The 21,720-nt window shown below is 69.7% G+C and overlaps 1 protein-coding gene across 4 annotated transcripts; it reads left to right on the top strand.

Moving 5' to 3' along the window:
- Positions 1-20: 20 nt before the first annotated feature.
- Positions 21-21,720, top strand: FURIN (furin, paired basic amino acid cleaving enzyme). Of its 4 annotated transcripts, none has more exons than XM_075431278.1 (16): positions 21-339; positions 7,254-7,619; positions 13,189-13,287; positions 13,987-14,082; positions 14,547-14,675; positions 14,937-15,013; positions 15,312-15,400; positions 15,645-15,817; positions 16,750-16,962; positions 17,258-17,358; positions 17,493-17,596; positions 17,774-17,891; positions 18,741-18,920; positions 19,007-19,131; positions 19,626-19,742; positions 19,824-21,720. In XM_075431278.1, the coding sequence occupies exons 2-16, from the start codon at positions 7,440-7,442 to the stop codon at positions 20,390-20,392; spliced, it is 2,370 nt and encodes a 789-aa protein (XP_075287393.1). In that variant the 5' UTR covers positions 21-339; positions 7,254-7,439; the 3' UTR covers positions 20,393-21,720. The 4 variants fall into 4 exon arrangements, with proteins under 4 accessions (XP_075287393.1, XP_075287394.1, XP_075287391.1 ...); XM_075431279.1 differs by lacking the exon at positions 21-339 and adding an exon at positions 3,845-4,261; XM_075431276.1 differs by lacking the exon at positions 21-339 and adding an exon at positions 5,290-5,367.

The following is a 21,720-nucleotide window of genomic DNA, read 5'->3' as shown; positions in this document are numbered from 1 at the left end:
TCGGCTCTGCCTGCGCACAGCCGGCCCCGCCGAGCGGCCCCGGCGCAGCCCCGTATCCTGGCTCAGCCGCGCGCCGGCCGGTGCCGGGAGGCGGGGCTGCTCCCGCCGTTCTGCGGTGCGGGGCTGGGGGAGCCCCCGGGCTTCCCGGTGGCACTGGTGACGTGGCGGCGGTGGCACCTATGTCGGGAAGGGCTGGGGCCGTCCCGGCTTCGCGGCAGGCGTGAGGGGTTTTCTGTAAGCGGCCCACGTTGGCACACGTCAGCGCAGAGGAAAGTCGAGGGCAGCGCTGGGGGCGATTGGCTTGCGCGAGCTGCCCTGCTCTGGCAGCCAGCCGCAGAGGTGAGACTTCTCTTGAAGCTGGGCAGAACTGTGTCACCAGCCACCGCAGCCACGTCTGCCATCCTGTGCTGCCTGCTCGAAAGGAAGGAAGAGGTTTTGGCGGGGGGGAGGTCTGCCTGCTGGCACCCTTCGTCCGGGGTTTTCGAGGCAGAGGGCCCGAGCCGTGCTTTAACCCTGCGCTGCCCTGGCGGGGGCCGTGGGGGCGAGGCCAGCACAGCAGCAAGCGTGCTTCTCCAGTTGGGTCAGCACTGGAGCGCGGCCCCGGAGGCAGTGCAGGGAGTTCCTTTCCTTCTGGCGTTCCCAGCGGAGAGATGCCCTCCCGGGCGGGTCTCATTCATCCGCTCTCAGGGGGCGCAGACCCGGTTCTCGGCAGCGGTACTGCCCCCAGTCCGGGCCCGGCTCCACTGAGGTGGGGGTCCCGGCACTGGCTGCAGAGGTCCCAGGGCTGGCCTGAAGGCAGGCTCTCTCCTGGGGACCCTGCACTCTCCCTGGCACCTCTGTGTGCTGGCGCTGGGCAGACCCAGCCGGGTGGCAGGGACCCTGCCGGGCTGCGGGCGTAGGCGGCTGGACCCAGCCCTCGCAGCCCTGCGCCCGGCCGTCCTGGGCTCGGTCCTGACCGCGGCGCAGGGGGAGGCTCGCCCTGCGGCCCCCTCCTGGAGCTGGCTCAGACAACCCTGTTTCTGCCTCCGGCAAAGCGGTGGGCTCTCCTCAGCCCCTCTGCTTCAGCGCGTCCCGGCAGCAGCTGGAGGAGCTGGGGCTGCCCCGTTAGAGGTGTGCAGGGAGGAGGGACGCGGTGCACATGGGATCCCGGTGCCGCAGGGCTCCCTTGCTGCGCTGCAGCTTACGGTTTGCCGTGGTGGCTGAGGCGTTCGTAGCTCTGTAACCCTACAGCAGCTGATGGCCCTCCCCCACCTTGCCCAGGAGCGAGCGAAAGCTCGTTTGTGTGTCTCTGGCCTTTATGCCCAGATGACAATTAGCGCTCCCGCTCTGCGCTTGGTCATCTGATGAGATACAATCTCGAGGGCTGTCACAGAGTGTTCCCACCTCGGGAGTTCTGTGCCACCGTGGCAAGGAGTGAGCTCCGGCAGCGCTCGGCGAAACAATTGGACACACCAGTTAAAGAAAACTGGGGACTGCACACAAAGCATGTAATGTCCCGTTCAGGTGAAGCAAAACTGAAGACTTCAGCAAACAGGGAGATGCTGTCACAGCCTGGCTCAGCTCCGTGACCACAGGCGTCGGAGGCCTCGAGTGGCCCTCAGCCTGCGACGTGTCTTCTCTGCCTGCATCCCCTCGAGAGGCACAGCCGAGCTGGGCAAGCTGAGTGCTGGCATTGCCCGAGCTGGTGCGGCAGGGGACGCGAGGGGACGTGGCTCTGTGCCTGCCCTTGCCGGATCCCCTGGGGTGCGGCAGACGGGCTGCCACGAGCTGTTGTGGCCGAGGGCAGCCCCAGCTCTGTCCCCCAGTGCAGGGCTGCTGGCGTGTCAGCCCTGCAGCGGCTGGGCAGTTGGCGGCCGGGCTGCGGCAGGAGCCAGGGGCACTTTGCGGGGCTGAGCCCCCGTTCCCGGGGCGGTGCAGGGCTGCGTCAGGCTGGCAGCTGCCGGCGGGAGCGAGCCTGGAGCACGGCCAGCGCCCGGCACGGGCCAGTCTGCTCCTCAGAGCCCTGCCAGCTTGCTCTGGGCTAGGTTTGTGTGTCCATGCCTGTGAGCACCCCTCCCAGCCCACGGAGCCCACGGGCGAATGGGCGCTTGCTGCAGGGCGCAGGTGGGCTCTGCCCGTGGCGTTTCCTGCACGCGGGTGCTTGTGTCCCAGTGCGTGGCACTTCTGTGGTGACCCCGGGCACCGCAGGCACCGTACGGTGCTGGCGCTGGGCAAGGGCGTCCCTGCACCGGCACAGCCGGCGTTGGGGGGACAGGCGACGGCGGGGGCAGCGCCGTGGGTTGGTACCGTGGCTGCTGCTGACAAACCCGGCGGCAGATATAGCTGCGGAACCATCCCGAGCGCCGCTCTTTGTGTCTGCAGCTGTACCGCAGAGCAAGGTCAGGGTGTTTGGTCTGGTGTCGAGCACTGCGTGTGACTGCGGAGATGTTGTGTCTGGGAGCGTGGCTGGGAACAGCCTGGAGCCGGCGGGACCCTGCGGAGGCAGCTCCCGGCTGGGCCGTGGCAGGCCCTGCTCGGGGGGCACGGGGGCCTGCCCAGAGCCTGCTGCTAGCACCCAGCGGGGAAAGGGAGGAGAGGGGCAGAGAGACTCCGGGGAAAGAGGACTGCGGCCGGAGCTTGCGACGGGGCTGGGAAGCGCGAACGCAGCGCAGCAGAGGGTCTGCAGGCTCGCCCCGCACTGGCACGGGCGTGGGGGCAGGGCAGGCTGCTGGGTGCCAGGTAAACATGTCGTTATCGATCTAGTCCCCCTGATGTCCTCGGCCTGCCGCGCCTGCCCGCTGCTTGGCTTTCCCTGCTGCTTCTGAGGGCCCTCTGCCCTGCCTCCCCCCTCCCCGTCTGTCCTCACCCGTGGCACTGCCGCCCTCCTGCTGCCTCCCCACACTCCCCCCGGGCCGGGGGTCCCTGCAGGCGGGGGGCCGGCCATGCCGCTGCTCTGCCTCCCGGAAAGGCGCGCAGATGGGCAGTTGCATCACTGTTGGAGCCTGTGCCATCTCTGCAACCCGAAAGCCAAAAATTGACCTGATTTTTCCGTGAAAGTAGGTTTCTATTGATTGTTGTGTGCTGCTGGGCCACACCATGTAGTGTGCTGGGTGCAGAGGAGCACGGGAGGTCTCCCCCGGCCCCAGGGAGCAGTTTGGCCCCTGTGCCTGCAGCGTGGGCTCTGGGGGATGCCGCGGGCCATCGCCTGGCGTGATGGGGCACTGGGCGTCTCGGCACAGAGCAGCCCTCTCCCGGCATGCGCCGACGCCTCCGAGCGATGGCCCACGAGTCGGTTAAACGTCTGCGGGGAGGGTTTGTGGTCCTGGCAGACCCGGCTACGGTAGCTGCTGCACCCTCGCTGCCCCGCAGGCAGGGCTGAGGAGAGGGATGCCGAGCAGCCCCGTAAGGCGTGGGGGAAACCGTGGCTGCTCAGGCCCAGCCTGGCGGCGCCACTTTCTGCCCCGTCTGCAGCCGGCCCCGGCGGGGGGGCCACTAGGAAAGCTGGTCCCGTTCGCATCCATGGCCTCGCCCCACGGCCCAGTGCTCCTGCGGACAGGCGTTGTCTTCGGCAGCGCTGCGGGGTCAGCGCGGGCCCCAGGCCAGTCGTGGCTGCAGGGGAGGTGCTGCCTGCCTGCCCGCGGCACCCCGGTGAGCTGCGGTGACAAGGCCCTTTGTCAGCTCCTCTCGGCAGTGTGACATGTCACAGGGGCCGGGTGCAGCGCTCGTCACCTCCCGGGCAGGGCTGCCAGCGCCCGGCGAGGCAACTGCAGCGCAGGCACGCTGGTGGGGCGGGAGGCAGCCTGCCGACCACCACCGGCTGGGGTCCGGCTCAGGACCAGCGCCTGTACCCCCTGCGTCTCTCCGCAGGGCGCTCTGGGCTCGGCTGCGCACCCGGGCTGTGGTGGCACAGGGGTGAGTGCTGCCCGATGGGACCGCGGCCATGGAGGGTTGGCCCGGGACACCGCAGCCCCGCGGCCGTGGTCCCCAGCAACAGCTGTCGGGGCCGGCCGCCGGGTCAGCCCGGCCGGAGTCGCTGCCGTGGCGACGCTGCAGCCGGGCGCCTGCCCTGCGACACTGACCCAGTTTGACAGAGCCTGCCCTGTGCCGGGATTTCTGGGCTGTTCTCAGCATCCCCGTTGCCAAGGTGACTGTTTCCTGTGCGATTGCTAATGCTTTATGATCTCGATCGTGATACCCGAGTGCCTGCGTTTCCTCTGTGAGGAGCTGTAGGACCCGCTGCTGCGGGGCTCCCCAGGCCGCTTCCGAGGTGCGGAGGATCCAGGTCAGTTTGGGTTCTGCTGCTTTTGCTTTTTGCTCTTGACCCGGCTTTTGCGTTGCTCTTGGCGTGGTCCCGCGCGCGCGGGGGACAGGAGCTGTTTCTCAGAAGTGACCGGAGCCCAGATGAGCCGCGGCTCCCCGCTCACCTCTTCTCCTTGGTGGGTGTCTCCCTCCTGAAGCCCGGAGCAGGGCTGATGGGTTTTCCTTGTGTTGCTGCCTGCCAGAGAGCTGCTCCGGCGGGCTGCGGCGTGGCGGCTGAGCCCCGGCCACACGCACCGCGCGGGGGGGCCGGTGCCGCTCCCCAGGAGCCCCCTGCGCGGGTGACTGCGAGGGCCGGAGCATGGTGCGGGTGGGCTCGTGTCTGCCAGCCCCGCGTCGCAGAGCCGCCGGCCGCTGCGCTGGGCGCGAGACGGGGCATCCGCGGGGTGCCCTGCTCTGCCCTGGCACCCCTGCGTGGGGCTGGGGTCTGCCCTGCACGGCGCCGGTCCGGGGCTGCTGCTTGGGCTGGTGCGGGCAGCCCCGGGGGTCGCGGGCACCCCGAGGCCCCGGGGGGCACCGGCAGTCCCCGGGGGGCACCAGCAGCCCCGGTGGGCGCGGGCAGCCCCGGCGGGCACCGGCAGCCCCGCGGCTGTGTTCCGGGAGGGCGAGGCCGGGCCGTGCCCGGTGCCGGCGGAGGGCCGCGCTCCGCAGGCCGGGCCGAGCGGGGCGGCCCTGGTGCTGGCGGCGGGGGGCGCGGGAGCCCGGCCCCGCGGGGCGGAGGGGCCAGGCGCGGAGCTCTCGGCGGCGCCGGTGCGGGCGGGGCGGGCGGCGGTGACGGCATCCGGCGGCGCCCGGCGGAGCGGCGGCCGGGCCGGGCCGCGCCGGGCCGAGCCGAGCCGAGGCGGGCAGGGCCGGGCCGGGCCGGGCCGGGCCGCGCGGTCGGTCGGCGGGGCGGGGCGAGGCGGCGCTGACAGCTGCTCGGCGTAAACAAGCGGCCCCGCCGGCCGCCCCGGCCGCCCCTGCCTGGGCCGGGCCCGGCTCCGGGGCGGGCGCTGCGGGCGCCCCGCGGCGTGACGCGGCGCCGCCGACAGACGGGCCCGGCCGCGGCGGGGGGAGCGGGCAGGCCGCGCGGTAAGGGCGCGGGGACGCGGCCGGGGCCGGGCTCGACCCGCCGGCGGTTTGACAGCTGCGGCGGCCCCGGCCGGGCGGGATCCCGGGAGGCGGCGGGGCCGGCGGGCAGCCCCGGGCCAGGGGCGCTGCGGGCCGGGGCGGGCGCTCCCCGGTGCGGCGGCCCGGGCCGGCTCCGCGGGGCACAGCCCGCCTGCCGGGGGCTGCGGGCCGGGAGCGGCGGCCACGGGAGGCCGGGGGCGCGGAGGGAGCCAGGCCTCGGCCCGGGGCCGGCCCCGTCCCGGCCACCCTCGCAGCGCCCGCGGCCCCGCCGCCCGGCCCGGCCCGCGGGGAGTAGCCCCGGCGGGATCCCGGCGTGCCGCTGCGGGGCTGCGGGGCGGGGGGCGCGGCCCTGCTCCTGCTCCCGGGGCTGCGGGCCGAGGTCTGCGGGCGGGTCCGGGGCGTGCAGTGGAGCTGGGGGGTCTCGCAGGGTGGGCAGCAGGCACCGAGGGCCGGGGCTATGGAGCGCCGGGCTCCGCTCCCCGTGGCGGGGGCCCGCTGTCCCGGGGGGAGCAGGGGGCTGCTGGCCCTGGGACCGGCGAGGCGGGGGAGGCTGCCTGGCGTGGGGACCCGGGGGGGCGAGGCGCCGGCGTGGGGACCAGCCGCGGCAGACAGTGTCCCCTTGTGCTGTGCTTGCTCCGCTCTCCGCTCCTGCGAGCTCTTTCCCTTCCCTGGGTGCTCCGTGAGCCTTCCCACTGGAAACTGGGACTGGGGCCCTGGCACAGTCCGGGGCCCGGGGCTCCGGTCCAGCCTCCAGCAGGGGCTCGCGGCCCCGGGTGCCTCGCAGGGCAGCCAGGCCCGCAGCCGGCCGAGGTCCGGTTGCTGGGGGGGAGCCGCAGCGTGCCTCAATCGCGGCACTGTCTGCGCTGCAGCCTGCGGCGGGGTCTCCGGCGGCTGCCAGGAGCTGCTCTCCTGCCCTGGCAGCGCCGCAGGCTCCCTGCTCGCCAGAGGGGAATGGGGCTGCTCTGGGCACTGCCAGCTCTCACCTTTCCCGCTGTCTCTGAAACATGGCCAGATATTTCAGGGTCCCTGTGGAGCTTGCACTGGCACCATCGTGTTGTGCACTCCTTTGCGCCGGGTGGGTTCCTCCCTGCCCTGCTCTCCACCTGCCTTCCCAGCTTCTGGTGTGTGCCCTCCTGTCCCCAGGCGTCCCTGTGTGCAGGTCCCTGGGTGTGTGCTGGAGCTGACGGTGCGCCCCTTTCCCTCATCCCTGTGCCGGTTTCCTCTCTGTTGTGAAGATGAGTCACACCGGTGTCACCATGTTGTGCTCCGGTGGAAGGGCACAGCTGAGCTGCTGCTGGTGACAGGCAGCGCGGCGCTCGGCACTGCTGCCAGGCACTGCCTGCTCCATCGCTGGCTGTGGAGGTGCTGGGGCCTGGGGCTCTGCTAAACGGAGAGCAAGGACTCTCCCTGGCTTTCCTCCTCCCAGTCTCGTTTAGCCGGGGTTCCTCGCGCAGTATCTGGGGGCATCTCCTCTGATCTCTGCTTGGGACTGGAGATGCAGGCTTCCCATCCCGGTTGCTCCCAGCTCTGTGCCCAGATAGGCCCGTTCGGGTTGGAGAAGGCAGCCTGTCTGCTGCAGACCATGGCAGCAGGAGGCACGGCTTCCCTTGCCTTGCTCCCCCTCCTTTGCTGCCCTCTCCCCTGCTGGTTCGTCTCTCGTGTTTGTAAGCACAGACCGTAAGTGCACATTGGGCAATCGACAGGGTAAACAGTGGCTCTGAGCCAGCGGCCGCCGCGGTGGGCACGGGTGCTGTGTGCCGAGGACCCCTCGCCCAGTGCCAGAGCTGCCCTCCCTGGGTTGGAGGAGAGGTGCCCTGCGGTCTGACTGCTCTCCCGTCTCTCTGCAGATTGTACTGCTGTCCTGGACGCTCTGTTCCTGCTGTTACGGCCTTGTCCCCATGCTCTCTTGGGCTGAGCAGGCGCCAGCGGGGCAGAGAGGCCGGCGTGCCTCGGGGCGCTGACGCAGGGAGGCCGCTGGACCTGCTGCTCCCAGGACCCTCCTGCTCCCCAGCTAGAGGAACCCCGATACTCTGATGGATCTGAGGCCCTGCTCGCTGCTCCTGCTCTGGACCCTCGTGGTTGCCCTTGCTCTCCTGGCCCAGGAGGTGCTGGCCCAGCGTATTTACACGAACACCTGGGCCGTGCTCGTCCCCGCAGGGCCCCAGGAGGCTGACAGGCTGGCCAGGAAGCATGGATTCCTCAACTTGGGCCCGGTAAGTTGCCCGCTTCCCTCTCCCCGCAGAAGTGGTGTCCTCTGCCGCGATCTAGGCGGGCGCCGGGCTCGGCCCCGGAGCTGGCTCGGGAGCTGCTCTTTCTGGCAGCAGGGCCACTGCATTTGCGCCCGTTCACTGCCGCCTTCCGGCATCCGCTGTGTTGACTCAAGGGTGGTAATTAGCTGGATGGAGCTGGGGCCTCCTCCCTGCCGACGGGATGGTCTGGTGGCGTGGCACGGCTCGGTACGGCACACTGCCTGCTGGAGGGGAAGGAGGAAAAGCCCGTCCCAGTGTGAAGAAATTGGGAGTGCTGTGCATTGGTGGGGAAGGGGAGGGCTCCCGGTCTGCACCAGTGCTCCCCGCAGCAAGCTGCCACAGCATGGCACGGCCTCAGCCCAGCTGGGGCAGCAGCAGCTTCTGGATGTCCCCAGAGCGGGCAGCCGACAGCAGCCGCATGTCCCTGGCCCTAAGCTGCCCTTTACAGGAGGTCTGTCAGCAGGTCCCCACCGCGCTCGGCTTTCTGTGCCCTCAGCCACTGGTGGGATGGGGCAGCGCCTGCAGCTGTGCTGGGGCTGTCACCCTCCTGGCAGCGGGGCGGGGAGGACGGGGTGACGGTGAAGGAACCAGGGCCCCTCATGTTCCCTGCAGTCCCTGCTGTTCCTGGCCTTGTCCCCAGCGTGAGGAGCCCCGCGGTGCTCTCCTCCCGGCAGCCTTGGCAGGGCCTGGCTCCCCTGTGCTCCCTGTTTCTGCTTTCCTCGGCTGGCTGCACGCTGTGCGCTCGCTGCTAGCAAGGGTGCTCACAGGCCTGGCTCCCGAGGCGTCGGCGTGAAAGCCGGGCTGTGGCCGAGTGCCGTGGGGCCGGGCGGGCCGACAGCAGTGCAGTGCTGCGGGCAGGACGTGTCTCTGTTGGCAGGCCGCTTCGTGCAGCCCAGCGCTTCTTGATGCCACTGTTGTGGCGTGGTGGCGGCTGCCCTGGGCTGATCTGGCGGGCTTTTCTCGGCCCTGTGCTGCGGGCAGGGCACTGGAGGCAGGTGGAGGCTTTGCCGATGGAGATGGAGCCAGCATGGCTGCCGTGGCCAGGGGGGTGCCAAGGGGATCCCATGGGAGCGGGCGCAGCAGGGCTGGCCCAGCGGGATGACCCCTGGGCGCCGCGCAGGCACGGGCGCTGGGCTGGCGCTGCTCCGGCGAGGTGAGGCTGGCGGGCTGCCTGCGTGCCCGGGGGGCTGTTGCCCCCGCAGCGGGGTGCTGCCGCCGGGCTGGGCTGGCTCTCCGGGAAGGAAGCAAGGGACAAAATCCCAGAGGAAATTGCACAACTCATGGCTGCGGTGTCAGGACCTCGCTGTGAGCAGCTGCCGCAAGCCGCAGCCGGTGGGGAAGGTGGCTGCCGCTGGAGCTGGCGGGCGCCTTGCCCTGCCGCCCAAAAGGAGCCCTGCGTGGGGCGGTGGGCACGCAGGGCTCTGGGGACAGGGAGCCCCAAATCCTCTGGGGCTTGTGCCAGCAGAGGGAGATCTGTGGGGCCTGGGCTCAGGCCCCAGCAAGGGCATCTGGGCTGCGGGGACAATGTACACAGGTGCTGTCTGCAGGGAAGCATCTCAGAGCTGATGTCAGGCAAAGGACGTGTCAGGCCAGGGTGGCTACTGTGCAGAGGGGACGGGGGGAGTGGCCCAGGACATGTCCTGCTGGGCCGGGTCTCCACTGAGACCCCTGGGAGTGGGGGACGGGGCTGAGGAACCATCAGCCTGCTCCTGGCTCCGGCAGCATTTCCCGTTGCGCTGCGGTGCCAGGTCCCAGGCACAGCTGCCGGGGTGGAGGGGCACCGGGCTCTGCGGCCATGTCTCCACCGGCCTGGGGGTGCCTGTCAGCCCTGTTTGGGGTCCTTCCCTGTGAGTCCTGGAGGCTCTGTGCCAGCTCTGCCCACCCATGCCCACCTTCTCCCTGCACCATTTGCTCTGCGGCTGGAGGCTGGCACCCCCCGGCTCTCCCAGCCCGCTGAGCTGCTGGCGCAGCAGCAACAAGGCAGCACCTGCAGGCAGAGCCTCGTGAGCTGCGGCAGCTTGGGCTGCCGCCGGAGCTGCTGGGCTGGGCACGTTTTTGCCCATTCTGGAGCCCATCCTGGTGTCTGTGCTGCAGTGGGAAGAGCAGGGCTAGGAGGAGCTGGGCTTTCCCCCCCGGGAGGTTTCTGGGCTGCTGTTCCTGGGGGTGTGCGCGGCTGGGACAGGATGCGGCAGCCAGGCTGGGAGGGGGGGGACCGGGTGCTTCTGGCAGTGCCCCAGTGAGAGGCCCCCAGGGTCCTTATCTGCGAGGAGCCTGGCCTCAGCCCGGGGTCTGGACGCTGTCCTTGGAGGCGTGCTGTCCCGGCGTACTCCCTGCTCCACCGCTGCCTGCGCAGCCGGGCTGGCGGGCAGACCCCGGGCCTCCGACAGAGAGCTGCCAGCACCCGCGTCTGGTGCCAGGGGCCTTGAAGGAGACCAAAGGACGGTGCTGGGGGGGCGGGGGTCAGAGGGGAGGGATGGATGCGGCAGTGGGGGGGTTGCGGTGGTACGTGCCGCTGGTGCAGAGGAAGGGGCTCAGGCGCTGCCCGCCCCAGCTGGGTATGGGGAGCTCTGGGGAAGGGTCTGGCTGCTGGTGCCGGCCCCGGGGTGCTCGGGCAGGACCCCGGGGCTGAGCGGCCGCGGCAGCAGCGCAGGGAGGAGTGCTCTCACCTCCCACACCGCTGGGCTGCAGGTCCCCGTGAGCCCTGCTGCCACCCGGCACGTCGCCCTGCTGCTGGGGACGCAGCGGGAGGGCGGCAGCCTGCTGGCCCCGGCACTGCGAGGTGGCCATGAGCCGTGGTGGGAGGTCAGGCAGGAGCGGCAAGCTGGCACTGCTCTCTGTGGGATCAGTCCCGGGGACGTGCGCGGCTGGGGGGCCGCTCTGCCCTTGCTGAGGACAGGGACTGTGGGGATTAGGGTGGAAGCGTGTGGGCTGGCCGGCTCCTGGCTGCCACCGCAGTGTCTGTGCAGACCTAATCCCGCCGGATGGCCAGGCAGGGCGGCGATCTGCTTGCAGGAACAATCGGAGCTCTGTCCTTACCCCCGGCGGGGTGAGGGGTGCTGGGGGAGGGCAGCAGGCCTGCAGCTTGCCTTCCCCTCTGCCAGCCCAGCGCAGAGGCTTTTCGCTTCGGCACCTCCCCGGGCGCTCAGAGCTGCCGGGCGTCCCAGGCTGTGCGGGGGGATGCAGTGTGCTGCAGGGGGTGCAGTGTGCTGCAGGGGGGATGCAGTGTGCTGCAGGGGGTGCAGTGTGCTGCGGGGGGTGCAGTGTGCAGCGGGGGGTGCAGTGTGCTGCGGGGGGGATGCAGTGTGCAGCAGGGGGGGTGCAGTGTGCTGCGGGGGGATGCAGTGTGCTGCAGGGGGTGCAGTGTGCTGCAGGGGGTGCAGTGTGCTGCGGGGGGGATGCAGTGTGCTGCGGGGGGATGCAGTGTGCTGCGGGGGGGTGCAGTGTGCTGCGGGGGGGATGCAGTGTGCTACGGGGGGGTGCAGTGTGCTGCGGGGGGTGCAGTGTGCAGTGGGGGGGTGCAGTGTGCTGTGGGGAGCTGGCCTGGTCTGTCCCCAGTGACTCTGGAGGTGCGGTGCTGCCCTGGCAGGCAGGGCTGCAGCTCTGCAGCTGGCTGTGTGCGCAGGGAGGAGGTGCAGAGCTGCAGGCCAGGTCCTGGCCGTTCCTCCACCAGCCCAGGGCCGGAGCAGAGCCCAGCTGCCACTGGCACCAGGAAACGCAGCCCCCCGTCACGAGCACCATGTCTCGGGCAGCTGGTGTGGTCTGCAGCTTCCCTGGATAACACCAGCTGGCACAGTGTGGGGTTGATTTGCACACTGCATTGTCCCCTGCTGCGAGCTTGCTCCCCACCACGGTCCAAGATCTGGGGGACACATGCAGAGAGGAGCAGGGTCCTGAGCTGGCAGCCGGGGCCTTCACCTGCCCCTTCACTGGGGCCCAGCCAGCTGTGTGTGCTGGTGTGTGCTGGTGTGCTGCGAGCACCAGACTCCCCTCGTGACGGAGCTGTGGATGCAAGTCCTGACCCCGGTGTTCGGCTCCTGCTGTCCTGTGCTGCTGCTGCTGGGCTGCCACCAGCTGAGTCCATTCCCTTTCCTGCCCACGGAGCAGTGGGTGTGGGGGGGCTGTGCCATGGGGGGATCCCTCCGGAGCGGAGCAGTTCCCCTTCGGCAGGCAGGGGCTTGGCCTGCCGGCACGCGGTTTACCCCGACCGGGGGTGGTACAGGCCCGTCTCCAGGTGCTGGGGTGCATTGTCCTTGCCCCATGGAGCACACAGGGGCTTTGGGGTGAAGTGCATGACTTGGAGAGCTGCAGCCCAGATTTGCTGCCCCAGGCTGAGGGTGCTGCTCAGACGGGTGTACCTTTCGTCCCCGGCTCGGCTCCAGCCGGCTGTGTGGCCGGCCGGAGTGGCGGCCCATCTGCAGAGCTCTGCGAAGCTTGGTGGGGTTTGTTAACTGCAGCCAAACTGTTCTGCGGCAGCCTGGGGCGGTGGAGGGCAGATGTCCTCTCCGTCGTGCTCCCGCAGCCCTTGCAGCCCAGCCCTGCGGGTGATGGTGCAGCCCAGGCCGCCGGGTCCTGCCTGCGGGGCAGGGTGGGCGCTCGGCCCCCTTCTCCCGAGTCTGGGGTGGCTGCTGGGCTGGGGGCCGTGGGTGGCAGGGGAGGGGCTGCCGTGGTCCCACCAGCCTCTGGGATGTGCAGGAGGGGACAAGGAAATGACAGTGCTGGAGGAGGTTCGGGGTTTAAAAATAACTGACTGGGCGGCTGCACGGCCTCCTGGCCCAGCCGGGCTGTGCTGGAGCCCCGTCCTGCCCCAGCCCAGGCTGGGATTGTCCCCGCGCGCGTGGGGACTGAGCCGTGGCCGGTGCAGCACAGCTCCTCGGCCAGCGGCTGCCCCTGCCTGGGGTCGTACCCTGGCGTGCCCCCTTGCTTTGCTCCGCTGGAGCTGGCCGTGCCCCGCAGTGGAGGCCAGCACTGGGTGGGTGCTGTGGTGGGTCGCTGGCCGGGGGCCCTCGGGGTGAAGGGCTCTGCAGGTGCCCTGTCTGGAGGAGCAGGGGCTGGCTCAGACCTGCCTGCCCTGGCTGGGGCCGCCTGGGGAGTGGGGCCTGGACCCCCCCGGTCCCCCTTTCCCAGTAGCAGAGGGTGCTGGGTGGCTCTGGGAGAGGAGCGGCAGTTTGTCTCCCGAGGTTGGTGCCTCTTCCAGGCTGGCTCCAAAGGGCTGTCGCGCTCTGCCACTGCTTGCCTGGGGCCTGCCTGCCGGCGCAGCCGCTGTCGGACAGTTCAGACCTACTGCCGTGCAGGGACCCGCAGGAGGGTGAGCTGGGCAGAGGCTGCATCGCTGTGGCCCCAGGGTCTCCCCAGCTGCCTCGTCACCAGTCGCTGCAGCCTCTCGCAGGAGGTCCTGCCCTGGGTACCTGGACACAAGCCCCACAGCCACACCAGAGTGGGGGGACCAGCCTACCTGGGCTCGGGATTGCGGGTGGGGGAATGGGGAACTGGGGAGACTGGGCTCATGTCCGTCCCACTCCTTTCTCCACTACAGATCTTTGGTGACTATTACCACTTTCGGCACAGCGGTGTGGTGAAGCGTTCCCTCTCGCCCCACCAGCCCTCGCACAGCCGTTTGTCCAGGGAGCCGCAGGTACGTGCAGCGGGGGGGCCCTGCCTACTGTCTGCAGGGTCCTGGCATTGGTCCTGGGTACTTGACGCTGGCGTGTGAGCCAGCACGGGGCACAGGATGGGGCTGAGCTGCCGTGAGCCGTCCGCTGGCAGTGCCGGTGGGAGCCCAGCATGTGGCTGGCAAGGGCAGGGGTGGCAGAGCAGGCGTCGCCGTCCTGTGGGCTGCCGCGGTCCCAGGGCGCGGGGTGGCCTCGGCTCCCTGCTGGGCTCTCCGTCGTTGTACAGGGGCAAGGTGTGCAGGGCGCTGCCGGCAGCGCCAGGTCCCAGCACGGCGGTGTGCCGGGGCTGCCAGGCCCTCCGTGCCCTGGCTCCGGCCCAGGCCCCTGGCAGGCTGGGCACAGCGGGGCATGCGGCGCGTTGCGGCACTGGCAGCTCTGGGCAGCCCGCTGCTCAGCAGAGCTCTGCGCTCTGACCTGCCCGCTCCGCTGGAGCGCAGCCTCTCGTGGGGCTGACGGTGCTGCTGCCCCGGCACGGCGCGGCTGGGCAGGGGAGGCCGGGGGGATGGTCTGGGTGCTGCGGCAGCTGGTGGGGTGAGCTGTTCTGCCAGCCCAGGGCTGGCTGTGAGCTCCCCAGGGAGAGCCCCTCTGGGCAGGCTGCTGGCTGCGGGCCAGGAAGCTGCCGAGAGGGCAGCAGGCGAGCCCCATGCCTTCCCCGTCCCCAGGTGCAGTGGCTGGAGCAGCAGGTGGCAAAGCGCAGGACCAAGCGAGACATTTTCATGGAGCCCACAGACCCCAAGTTCCCACAGCAGTGGTACCTGGTGAGTGCCAGGCAGGGGCTGCTCACTGCTGGGCGAGGAGGGGAGCTGTGCGGTCGCGACAGCAGGTTCTGGGGATGCAGATGTGGCACCTGAGGGGTGGCTGTCAGGGCTGGGGAGCACCCGGGGCTGGACTAGGTGGGAGCAGCCCTTTGCCTGGCCCAGGAACGAGTCTGTGCCCGTGCCTGTCCGTGTCATCACGCTCGGGCGCAAGCCTGATCTCTGCGAAGGGAGCCATGTTTATGGGGCCCAAGCACAGCTGGGGCTCGGTCTCCTTTTGGATGGCCCTTCTCGGTGCCCAGCCCTCTGTGCCCAGGTCCCCTGGGGTTTCCTCATCCCCATGCCACAGCAGGGCGGGGGGAAGGCTGCTTCTCGCCCACCAGCTGGGCCTGGGAGGGGTCCAGGCACACCCTGCTGCAGTGCCAGCAACTGGGTGCAGCTGCTATTGCCAGGGCTTCTCTCGGCAGTACAACACGAACCAGCGGGACCTGAATGTGCGTCAGGCCTGGGAGCAGGGCTACACGGGCAAGGGCATTGTGGTTTCCATCCTGGATGATGGTATTGAGAAGAACCACCCTGACCTGGAGGGCAACTACGTAAGTGTGGGGCAATGCCGCAGGGCCATGTGCCACGGGACCCTGTCTGGGCAGCTGAGTCCGTTCGGTGCGGCCCCGGGGGTGCGTGGCACCAGGCTGTGCCTGCTGTGGCGGGACATGGAGGAAAGCGGTGGAGGTGGGACTGGAGCCTGCCCCCCTGCTCGGCCCAGCCTCGGGGCCATGGAGTACAGGCATTGCCCCGTGGCGGTGGGGCTCGCTGGGTGCGGTGGGTGGTCTCTAACTGCCAGGTCTGTCTTCCAGGATCCAGGGGCGAGCTTTGATGTCAATGACCAGGACCCAGACCCGCAGCCCCGCTACACGCAGATGAACGACAACAGGTGAGGAAGAGGGTGGGCGGCAGGGACTCGGCGGCAGCACCGGCCCTCAGGGACTGCGGGGGTACGCTTCTGCGCTGCGGAGAAACCCCCTCCCTCCCCTTCTGACACGAGCAGCATCCTTGGGGGCTGCCCACCAGTGCAGGCCAGTTGGTCCCCCCTGCTCCAGAGCACGAGGGTGGACGGAGAAGCCCTGCGGGGCCTTTGTTGGCTGCCTGGTTCGGGAAGGGTGGAGGCAGCCTGGGCAGCCCTGTGATCCTCGTGCCCTACCTGAGCACGCTTGGTCCTGTTTCTGCTGCAGACACGGCACACGCTGCGCCGGGGAAGTTGCTGCTGTGGCAAACAACGGGATCTGCGGTGTTGGCGTGGCTTACAACGCCAGGATCGGAGGTGGGTGCCACCCTGCCCTGCGTCGAGGGCAGAGCCTGCGCTGGACTCCGCAGGTGCCTCACGGCCGGAGGAGTGGGCTGTGCCGGGGGTCTCGGCGCTGCTGGCCAAGGTAGCCCTGTGCTGGCCCATGGCACGGGGCAGCAGCAGCAGCCGACGGAGGGCTCTTGCCAGCAGCACCACTGCCCTGCATCGTGCGGCTGCCCTGCCCCGTCGGTCGCCCGTGACGTCTGCTCTCTGGCCCTAGGCGTGCGCATGCTGGATGGGGAGGTGACTGATGCTGTGGAGGCCCATTCCCTGGGCCTCAACCCCAACCACATCCACATCTACAGTGCCAGCTGGGGCCCTGAGGACGACGGCAAGACTGTGGATGGCCCGGCCCGGCTGGCGGAGGAGGCTTTCTTCCGAGGGGTCAGCCAGGTGAGCAGGAGAGCTTGCCGGGGGAGCACCGGCTGAGCTCCTGCCCCTTCCCCCAGATCTCCTTTGCTTTGCCTGCCCTGGTCGTTGTCCCAGCGCTCCCATGATGAGCTGTATTCCAGACTTTCTCCAGGATCAGGCTCTGTCGGTTTTTCCTGTTCTTCCTGCGCGATGGCTCTGAGTCAGGTCTCCTCCCATGCAGACTGCTTATCTCACCCTTCTGAGCAGTCCCGTCCTCCCTGCTGGAGGGCTCCTGTGCAGCCCGGCGCCGGGACGGTCTCTCCCTGCTCTCTGAAGCCCTGTGCTGGTTCCTGCTTGGTTTTGTGCCAGCCACTTGCCCTCACGTCTTCCGCCTGTCCTCCCGCGCTGTCTCCGTGTGCTGTCAGTGCAGCCGGTGCCTTGGCTGGTTCGGCTGTGCCCGTGTTCTGCCTGGGATTCCCTGCACGGAGAGACGCGTGGGCTGCGCAGAGCATGCTGGCGAGCCCACCGCGCTGTGCCACGCTGGCTCTGCTACACGCTGTGCGTGGAGCTGTGGCTTTTGGGTGCTGCGTGGCTGGTCGGGACTGCTCTGCCGAGCTCCCGCAGCGCTGCTGGGCAGCTGCAGATCCCACGCAGGCAGAGCGGAAAAAGACATCAGTCCTTGGAAGCCCCGCTTCGGCAGGCCCCCCTGCTTCGCAGAGCCTTGCCTGTCGGGGCAGCCTCGGCATCCTCCGTGGGAATGGTGGTGCTGAGGGATGGGGTGCCGGGCGCCCAGGCAGTGGGCTGGCTGGTGGCATCCCGCTGTCCCCGCTGCATCTGCTCAGTCCTTCCTGCTCAGGCTATGGGCTCCCTGGGGCTTGCACAGTCCCCTCGTCCCCAGCTCCGGCCTGGGGCTTCCCGACCTATGGCAGCGCGGGTGACACCAGTGCTGGCCCTCACCCTGCCTCTGTTGCTAGGGCCGAGGGGGGCTGGGCTCCATCTTCGTCTGGGCATCCGGGAACGGGGGCCGCGAGCACGACAGCTGCAACTGTGACGGTTACACCAACAGCATCTACACGCTGTCCATCAGCAGCACCACGCAGTACGGTAACGTGCCCTGGTACAGCGAGGCCTGCTCCTCCACCCTCGCCACCACCTACAGCAGCGGCAACCAGAACGAGAAGCAGATCGTGAGTCGGGGCTGTCGGTGTCTGCGGGCCGGGGGCTTACGGGGGGGGATGTCCGCCGGGGTCTGAGTGGGCTGTGGTGCTGTGAGCGGGGCTGGCCCCAGGCTGCCGCCCTCTGCGTCGCTCCCGGGGCTTGGCCCCGTGAGTTCAGGGCTGCAGGGGGGAAGCTCGTGAGCTGCCCCAGGAGCGGTGGCTCTGCCTCGGCTCCCGCAACCCTCACAGGGGTGCAAGCCCCAAGCCGGCTCCTGGATGTGGCCGGTGCCCGCAGCAGCTCCCACCCCGACACTCCTCCTTGCAGGTGACAACTGACCTCAGGCAGAAATGCACCGAATCGCACACAGGGACGTCGGCCTCCGCGCCTCTGGCTGCTGGCATCATCGCCCTCGCCCTGGAAGCCAAGTAAGGGCGGGCACGGAGTGGGGCTGGGCTGGGGCAGCCGAGACGGCCCCACGAGGCAGCAGCACTCGGGCAGGGAGATGCGGGGCGCCGGGAGGAACTGAGCGCTGGTGCCTGAGCCTCGTGTCTCCCCGCAGCAAGAACCTGACCTGGCGGGACATGCAGCACCTGGTGGTGCAGACTTCGAAGCCGGCTCACCTCAATGCCAACGACTGGGTCACCAACGGCGTCGGCCGCAAAGGTACTGGGGTGCTGGGGATGGGCCAGGGGCTTCCAGTGCTGCAAGCACCGCTAGCCTGGGGGTGCTGGGCAGAGCACCCTGGCAGCCACGGGGCTCCCAGTGAGCTGTGCAGCATGGCCAGGCATGCGTGGCCTGGCCGGGACCCGGGAGCAGCCCTGACCCCCTCTCTGTCGACAGTCAGCCATTCCTACGGCTACGGCCTGCTGGATGCCGGGGCCATGGTGAGCCTGGCCAAGAACTGGACCACAGTGGGACCGCAGAGGAAGTGCGTCATCGATGTCCTCACGGAGCCAAAGTAAGGGCTGGTGAGCCCAGCAGGGCATCGCCTGGCGTCCACGGCCCTGTGCGGGAGCCTGGGTGCCTCGGGGTGGGGAGTGGGGACGATCGCTGGGGCTGAGCTACCCCCGAGACCCCAGGCCATCCTCCTGCGAGAGCCTGGGAAGAGCCAGGAAAGCCTCCGTCAGCCGTCCAGCGCCAGCGCTGACCACTGAGCCGGCCCACGCCTGCTGGGGCTGGGCCGGGGGCTGTGGGCAGGCTGCGTCGCTGCGGTTTGGGAGCAGCCAGCGCCAGTCATACCCAGACAGAGGGGCTTTTCAGGGTCGGACAGAAGCTCCTTTTACTCCCGCTTGGCCACGGCGCAGTGTGTGCCGAGTCTCGTGTGCGGCCGGGGCGCTCCCCGGGGCTCTGGGGGTGGGTGGTGGTTCCTCCCTGGCCATGGAGGAAGCCGGGGCTGGGCACTGCCTGCTGCCCTGCCACGGACCCCTGGGACCCAGCCTGCCCATCCAGAGCGGCACTCCTTGTGACCGGCATCCTGCGCTGGCACCAGGGCCGCTGCCGCAGGCGGCTGCGGGGCAGACGGCCGCACACGAGGAGTGGGACGGGGACGGCCGTGTCTGTCCCGTCCCTGGCTGCGCCGGGCAGGGTGGAGCCGGCCCCAAGGCGGGCGAAGAAAGGGCCCATTCAGAGCTGGCAGAGCGCAGCGGCTGGGGAGGCCGCAGCGGGCAGCCTGTGCTCGGCAGAGCAAACCCACCCGCGCCCGGGAGCTGGGGCAGACGGAAATCTCTGTGGCGGGGAGCGGGGCCCGGGGCGCCCTGCCGCGTGCCCCTGCGCTGCGACTGGGCTCATGCTTGCCGGTCCTTGGCAGGGACATCGGGAAGCGCCTGGAGGTGCGGCGGAAGGTGGACGCCTGCCTGGGGAAAGCCAACTACATCAGCCGGCTGGAGCACGCACAGGCCAGGCTGACCTTGTCCTACAACCGACGGGGGGACTTGGCCGTCCACCTCGTCAGCCCCATGGGCACCCGCTCCACCCTCCTGGCTGCCAGGTAGGTGCGGCGCGGTGGGGTGCCCGGCGCTGGCACAAGTGGGTGTGTAGGACGCCGGCACCCACCTCTCGCCCTGCCTCGCCCAGGCCCCATGACTTCTCAGCTGACGGCTTCAACGACTGGGCCTTCATGACGACGCACTCGTGGGACGAGGACCCCTCCGGGGAGTGGGTGCTGGAGATCGAGAACACCAGCGATGCCAACAACTACGGTAGGGCTGGGCTGGCCTCGCCCCCGCCGCTGCCGCCTCTGAGCTCGGGGCTGGGGTGGGAGCAGCACAGGCACCCGGTGTCCCCCCAGCATCCCTGAGCTGAGGGGCCAGTGCCACCGCGGATGCTTCGCCGTGACCCGGCTGGGGAGAGGCTGGAGCTGGGCACGCGGGGAGGGGACGCAGCCGCTCTGCGGCAGCAAGGGTCTGGGGCAGCAGCTGTGCCCCGTGCCAGCTGGCCCGGCTCCCCCCTCTTTATCTAGCGAGGACATAGCAAGCTGCAGCCCTGTACGCGGTACTGAGCCGCAGCAGTGCCCGGCGGGCAGCCCTGTGCAGGGGCACAGTCCCGCGTCAGGCTCTTTTCCTGAGAAGAGGGTGGGCACGGCTCTGCTGTCCTGACAGCGCGGGGCGGGGAGCAGTGCCAAGCCCCTCGTGCCTGTCCCGAGCACGGGTGGTCCCATGGGCGTGTCGGTGGTCCTCACCCCCTGTCACTGCAGGCACACTGACCAAGTTCACGCTCGTGCTGTATGGGACAGCCACCGACTCCCCCAGCCTCTCCAACCAGCTGGAGAGCAGCGGCTGCAAGACCCTGACCCCCAGCCAGACCTGCGTGGGTGAGTGTGGGGCTGGTGGGGAAGGGACGGGGGGTGGGGCTCAGGGGGGCCCTTGGCTGCGCTGACCCTGCCTTTCCACAGTCTGCGAGGAGGGGTACTACCTGCACCAGAAGAGCTGCCTGAAGCGCTGCCCTCCCGGCTTCGCGCCCGGCGTCCAGAGCACATACAACAACCTGGAGAACAGCGTGGAGCCCATCGCGCCCCACCTCTGCCTGCCCTGCCACCCCTCCTGTGCCACCTGCGTGGGGCCCGGCCCCAACCAGTGCCTGACCTGCCCCGCGCACTCCCACTTCAGCAGCCTGGACCTCTCCTGCTCCCACCAGACGCAGAGCAGCCGCGCGTCCCCTGCCCTGGCCGATGGCGAGGGGCTGGCTGAGGCGCCCTCAACAGCCAACCTGCCTGTCCTCATCGCCAGCCTCAGCTGTGTCCTCATTGTCGTCATCTTCGTCACCGTCTTCCTGGTGCTGCAGGCACGCTCAGGCTTCAGCCTGCGGGGCGTGAAGGTCTATGCCCTGGACAGCGGGATCATCTCCTACAAGGGGCTCCCCTCTGACATCTGGCAGGAGGAGGGCCCTTCCGAGTCGGACGGTGAGGAGTACGAGGCCCACGGCGAGAGGACTGCCTTCATCAGAGACCAAAGTGCCCTTTGATGAGCCCTCCTGCCCCTCCCTCCTCCCTGCCCAGCACCGCAGGGCTGGGGCAGGTGAGGCCGAGGGGCCCCGGACTCTGCCCCCGTCCCCCTCCCGCACCGCAGCAGCCCGGGGCTCCCCACCTCCGGCACCATCCCTTGGTCCCAGGCTGGGCTGCCGGGCACAGCCCTGCTGGCACCATCCCCAGCTCGGCACCGTCCATCTTGCACCATCTCTCTTGGCCCTGCATCCATCCTGTGCCCCGCGCTGGGGTGTCTGATAGCCGTGGGGGCCCTGGCGCTCACTGGCCCTGCACTGGCGGTTGTGTCCCCTGCCCTGGGCGGGCTGTTGCTGCTGGGGGTCACGCGAGTCCCCCAGGGTGGGCAGCGAGTGGGGTCCCTGCGTTGTCGTTGCTCAGGCTGGGCAGGCCGGGGCAGGGTGGCTCTGCCCTGAGCTGAGACATGCTCTGCCCCCCAGCACTGAGCCCAGCCTGTGGCACAGCGTCCCCCTGCCCCTGACACCCCGGGCACCCGCCAGACCTCTGCTCGCGGCGCTGGCTTGGCCCGCTGCGTCCCGGCAGCCCGCCACCTCCGAAGGGCCAGTCCACCTCCACCCATGCCCTTCAACAGCAATAATGGCCAGGCCTCAGCCCCTGCCGCCTGCTTGCTCGCTGCCTGCCCATCCCACCGCAGCTGCCGCTGCCTGCAGCGTGGGCAGGAGCCCCCCTGCACCGGAGAGCGTGGGCAGGGCAGCGCCTTCCCCTGCGCCCGAAGCTCAGCCCCCCCAGCGCAGGCAGGGACCCCTCGCACAGACCCTGCACTGTGGGGCTGCACTGGGCCCCCTCGTGTTTTGCCCCGGGCAGGGCTGTGCGCGCTGCTGGCTGGGGCAGTCGGGCAGTGCCGGTGCCTGCGCTGCCCTGGCTCTGCCTGCACCCTGCCTGTGCCAGGCAGAGCCCAGCCCCCGCGCCCCTGCCCCCCGACGTGCCTTGCCCCCACTTGGTGACAATCCGTTCTGCTCCCCGCCGGAGCCCCTGCCCGGCACTGCCCTCGCTGCCCCTTCCCCGCGGGCTGGGGGCCGGTGCTGCGAGCCCCTTCGCCGCCTGCCGCCACACACCGGGGCCGTGGCACAGGCTCCCACCGCCCTGGGCCAGTGCCAGCACCGGCCCACTGCGGACGGAGCCACTGGCCGGGGGCCACAGGACTATTTTTCTATAACTTTTTGGTGCACAGTAATTTTTTCTTGTAATTTAATCAGCCGGGAGCTGCCTCCTGAGCCTGTTTTTAATTTAATGGATGTGGATATAACGCTAGAGACACTGAGATATTAAATGTTCAGAACTATGCAAATCA

This window comes from Opisthocomus hoazin, chromosome 10 (genome assembly GCF_030867145.1).
Source record: "Opisthocomus hoazin isolate bOpiHoa1 chromosome 10, bOpiHoa1.hap1, whole genome shotgun sequence".
Classification (NCBI taxonomy): domain Eukaryota; kingdom Metazoa; phylum Chordata; class Aves; order Opisthocomiformes; family Opisthocomidae; genus Opisthocomus; species Opisthocomus hoazin.
This window is presented reverse-complemented; position numbering and strand designations above follow the sequence as displayed.

Excerpts from the sequence above, each read along its gene's own strand:
- FURIN (XM_075431278.1), top strand. The coding sequence starts at position 7,440 with ATGGATCTGAGGCCCTGCTCGCTGCTCCTGCTCTGGACCCTCGTGGTT. Across the intron at positions 14,676-14,936 it reads CTGACCTGGAGGGCAACTAC|GATCCAGGGGCGAGCTTTGA; the intron begins GTAAGTGTGGGG and ends TCTGTCTTCCAG. Across the intron at positions 15,014-15,311 it reads ACGCAGATGAACGACAACAG|ACACGGCACACGCTGCGCCG; the intron begins GTGAGGAAGAGG and ends TTTCTGCTGCAG.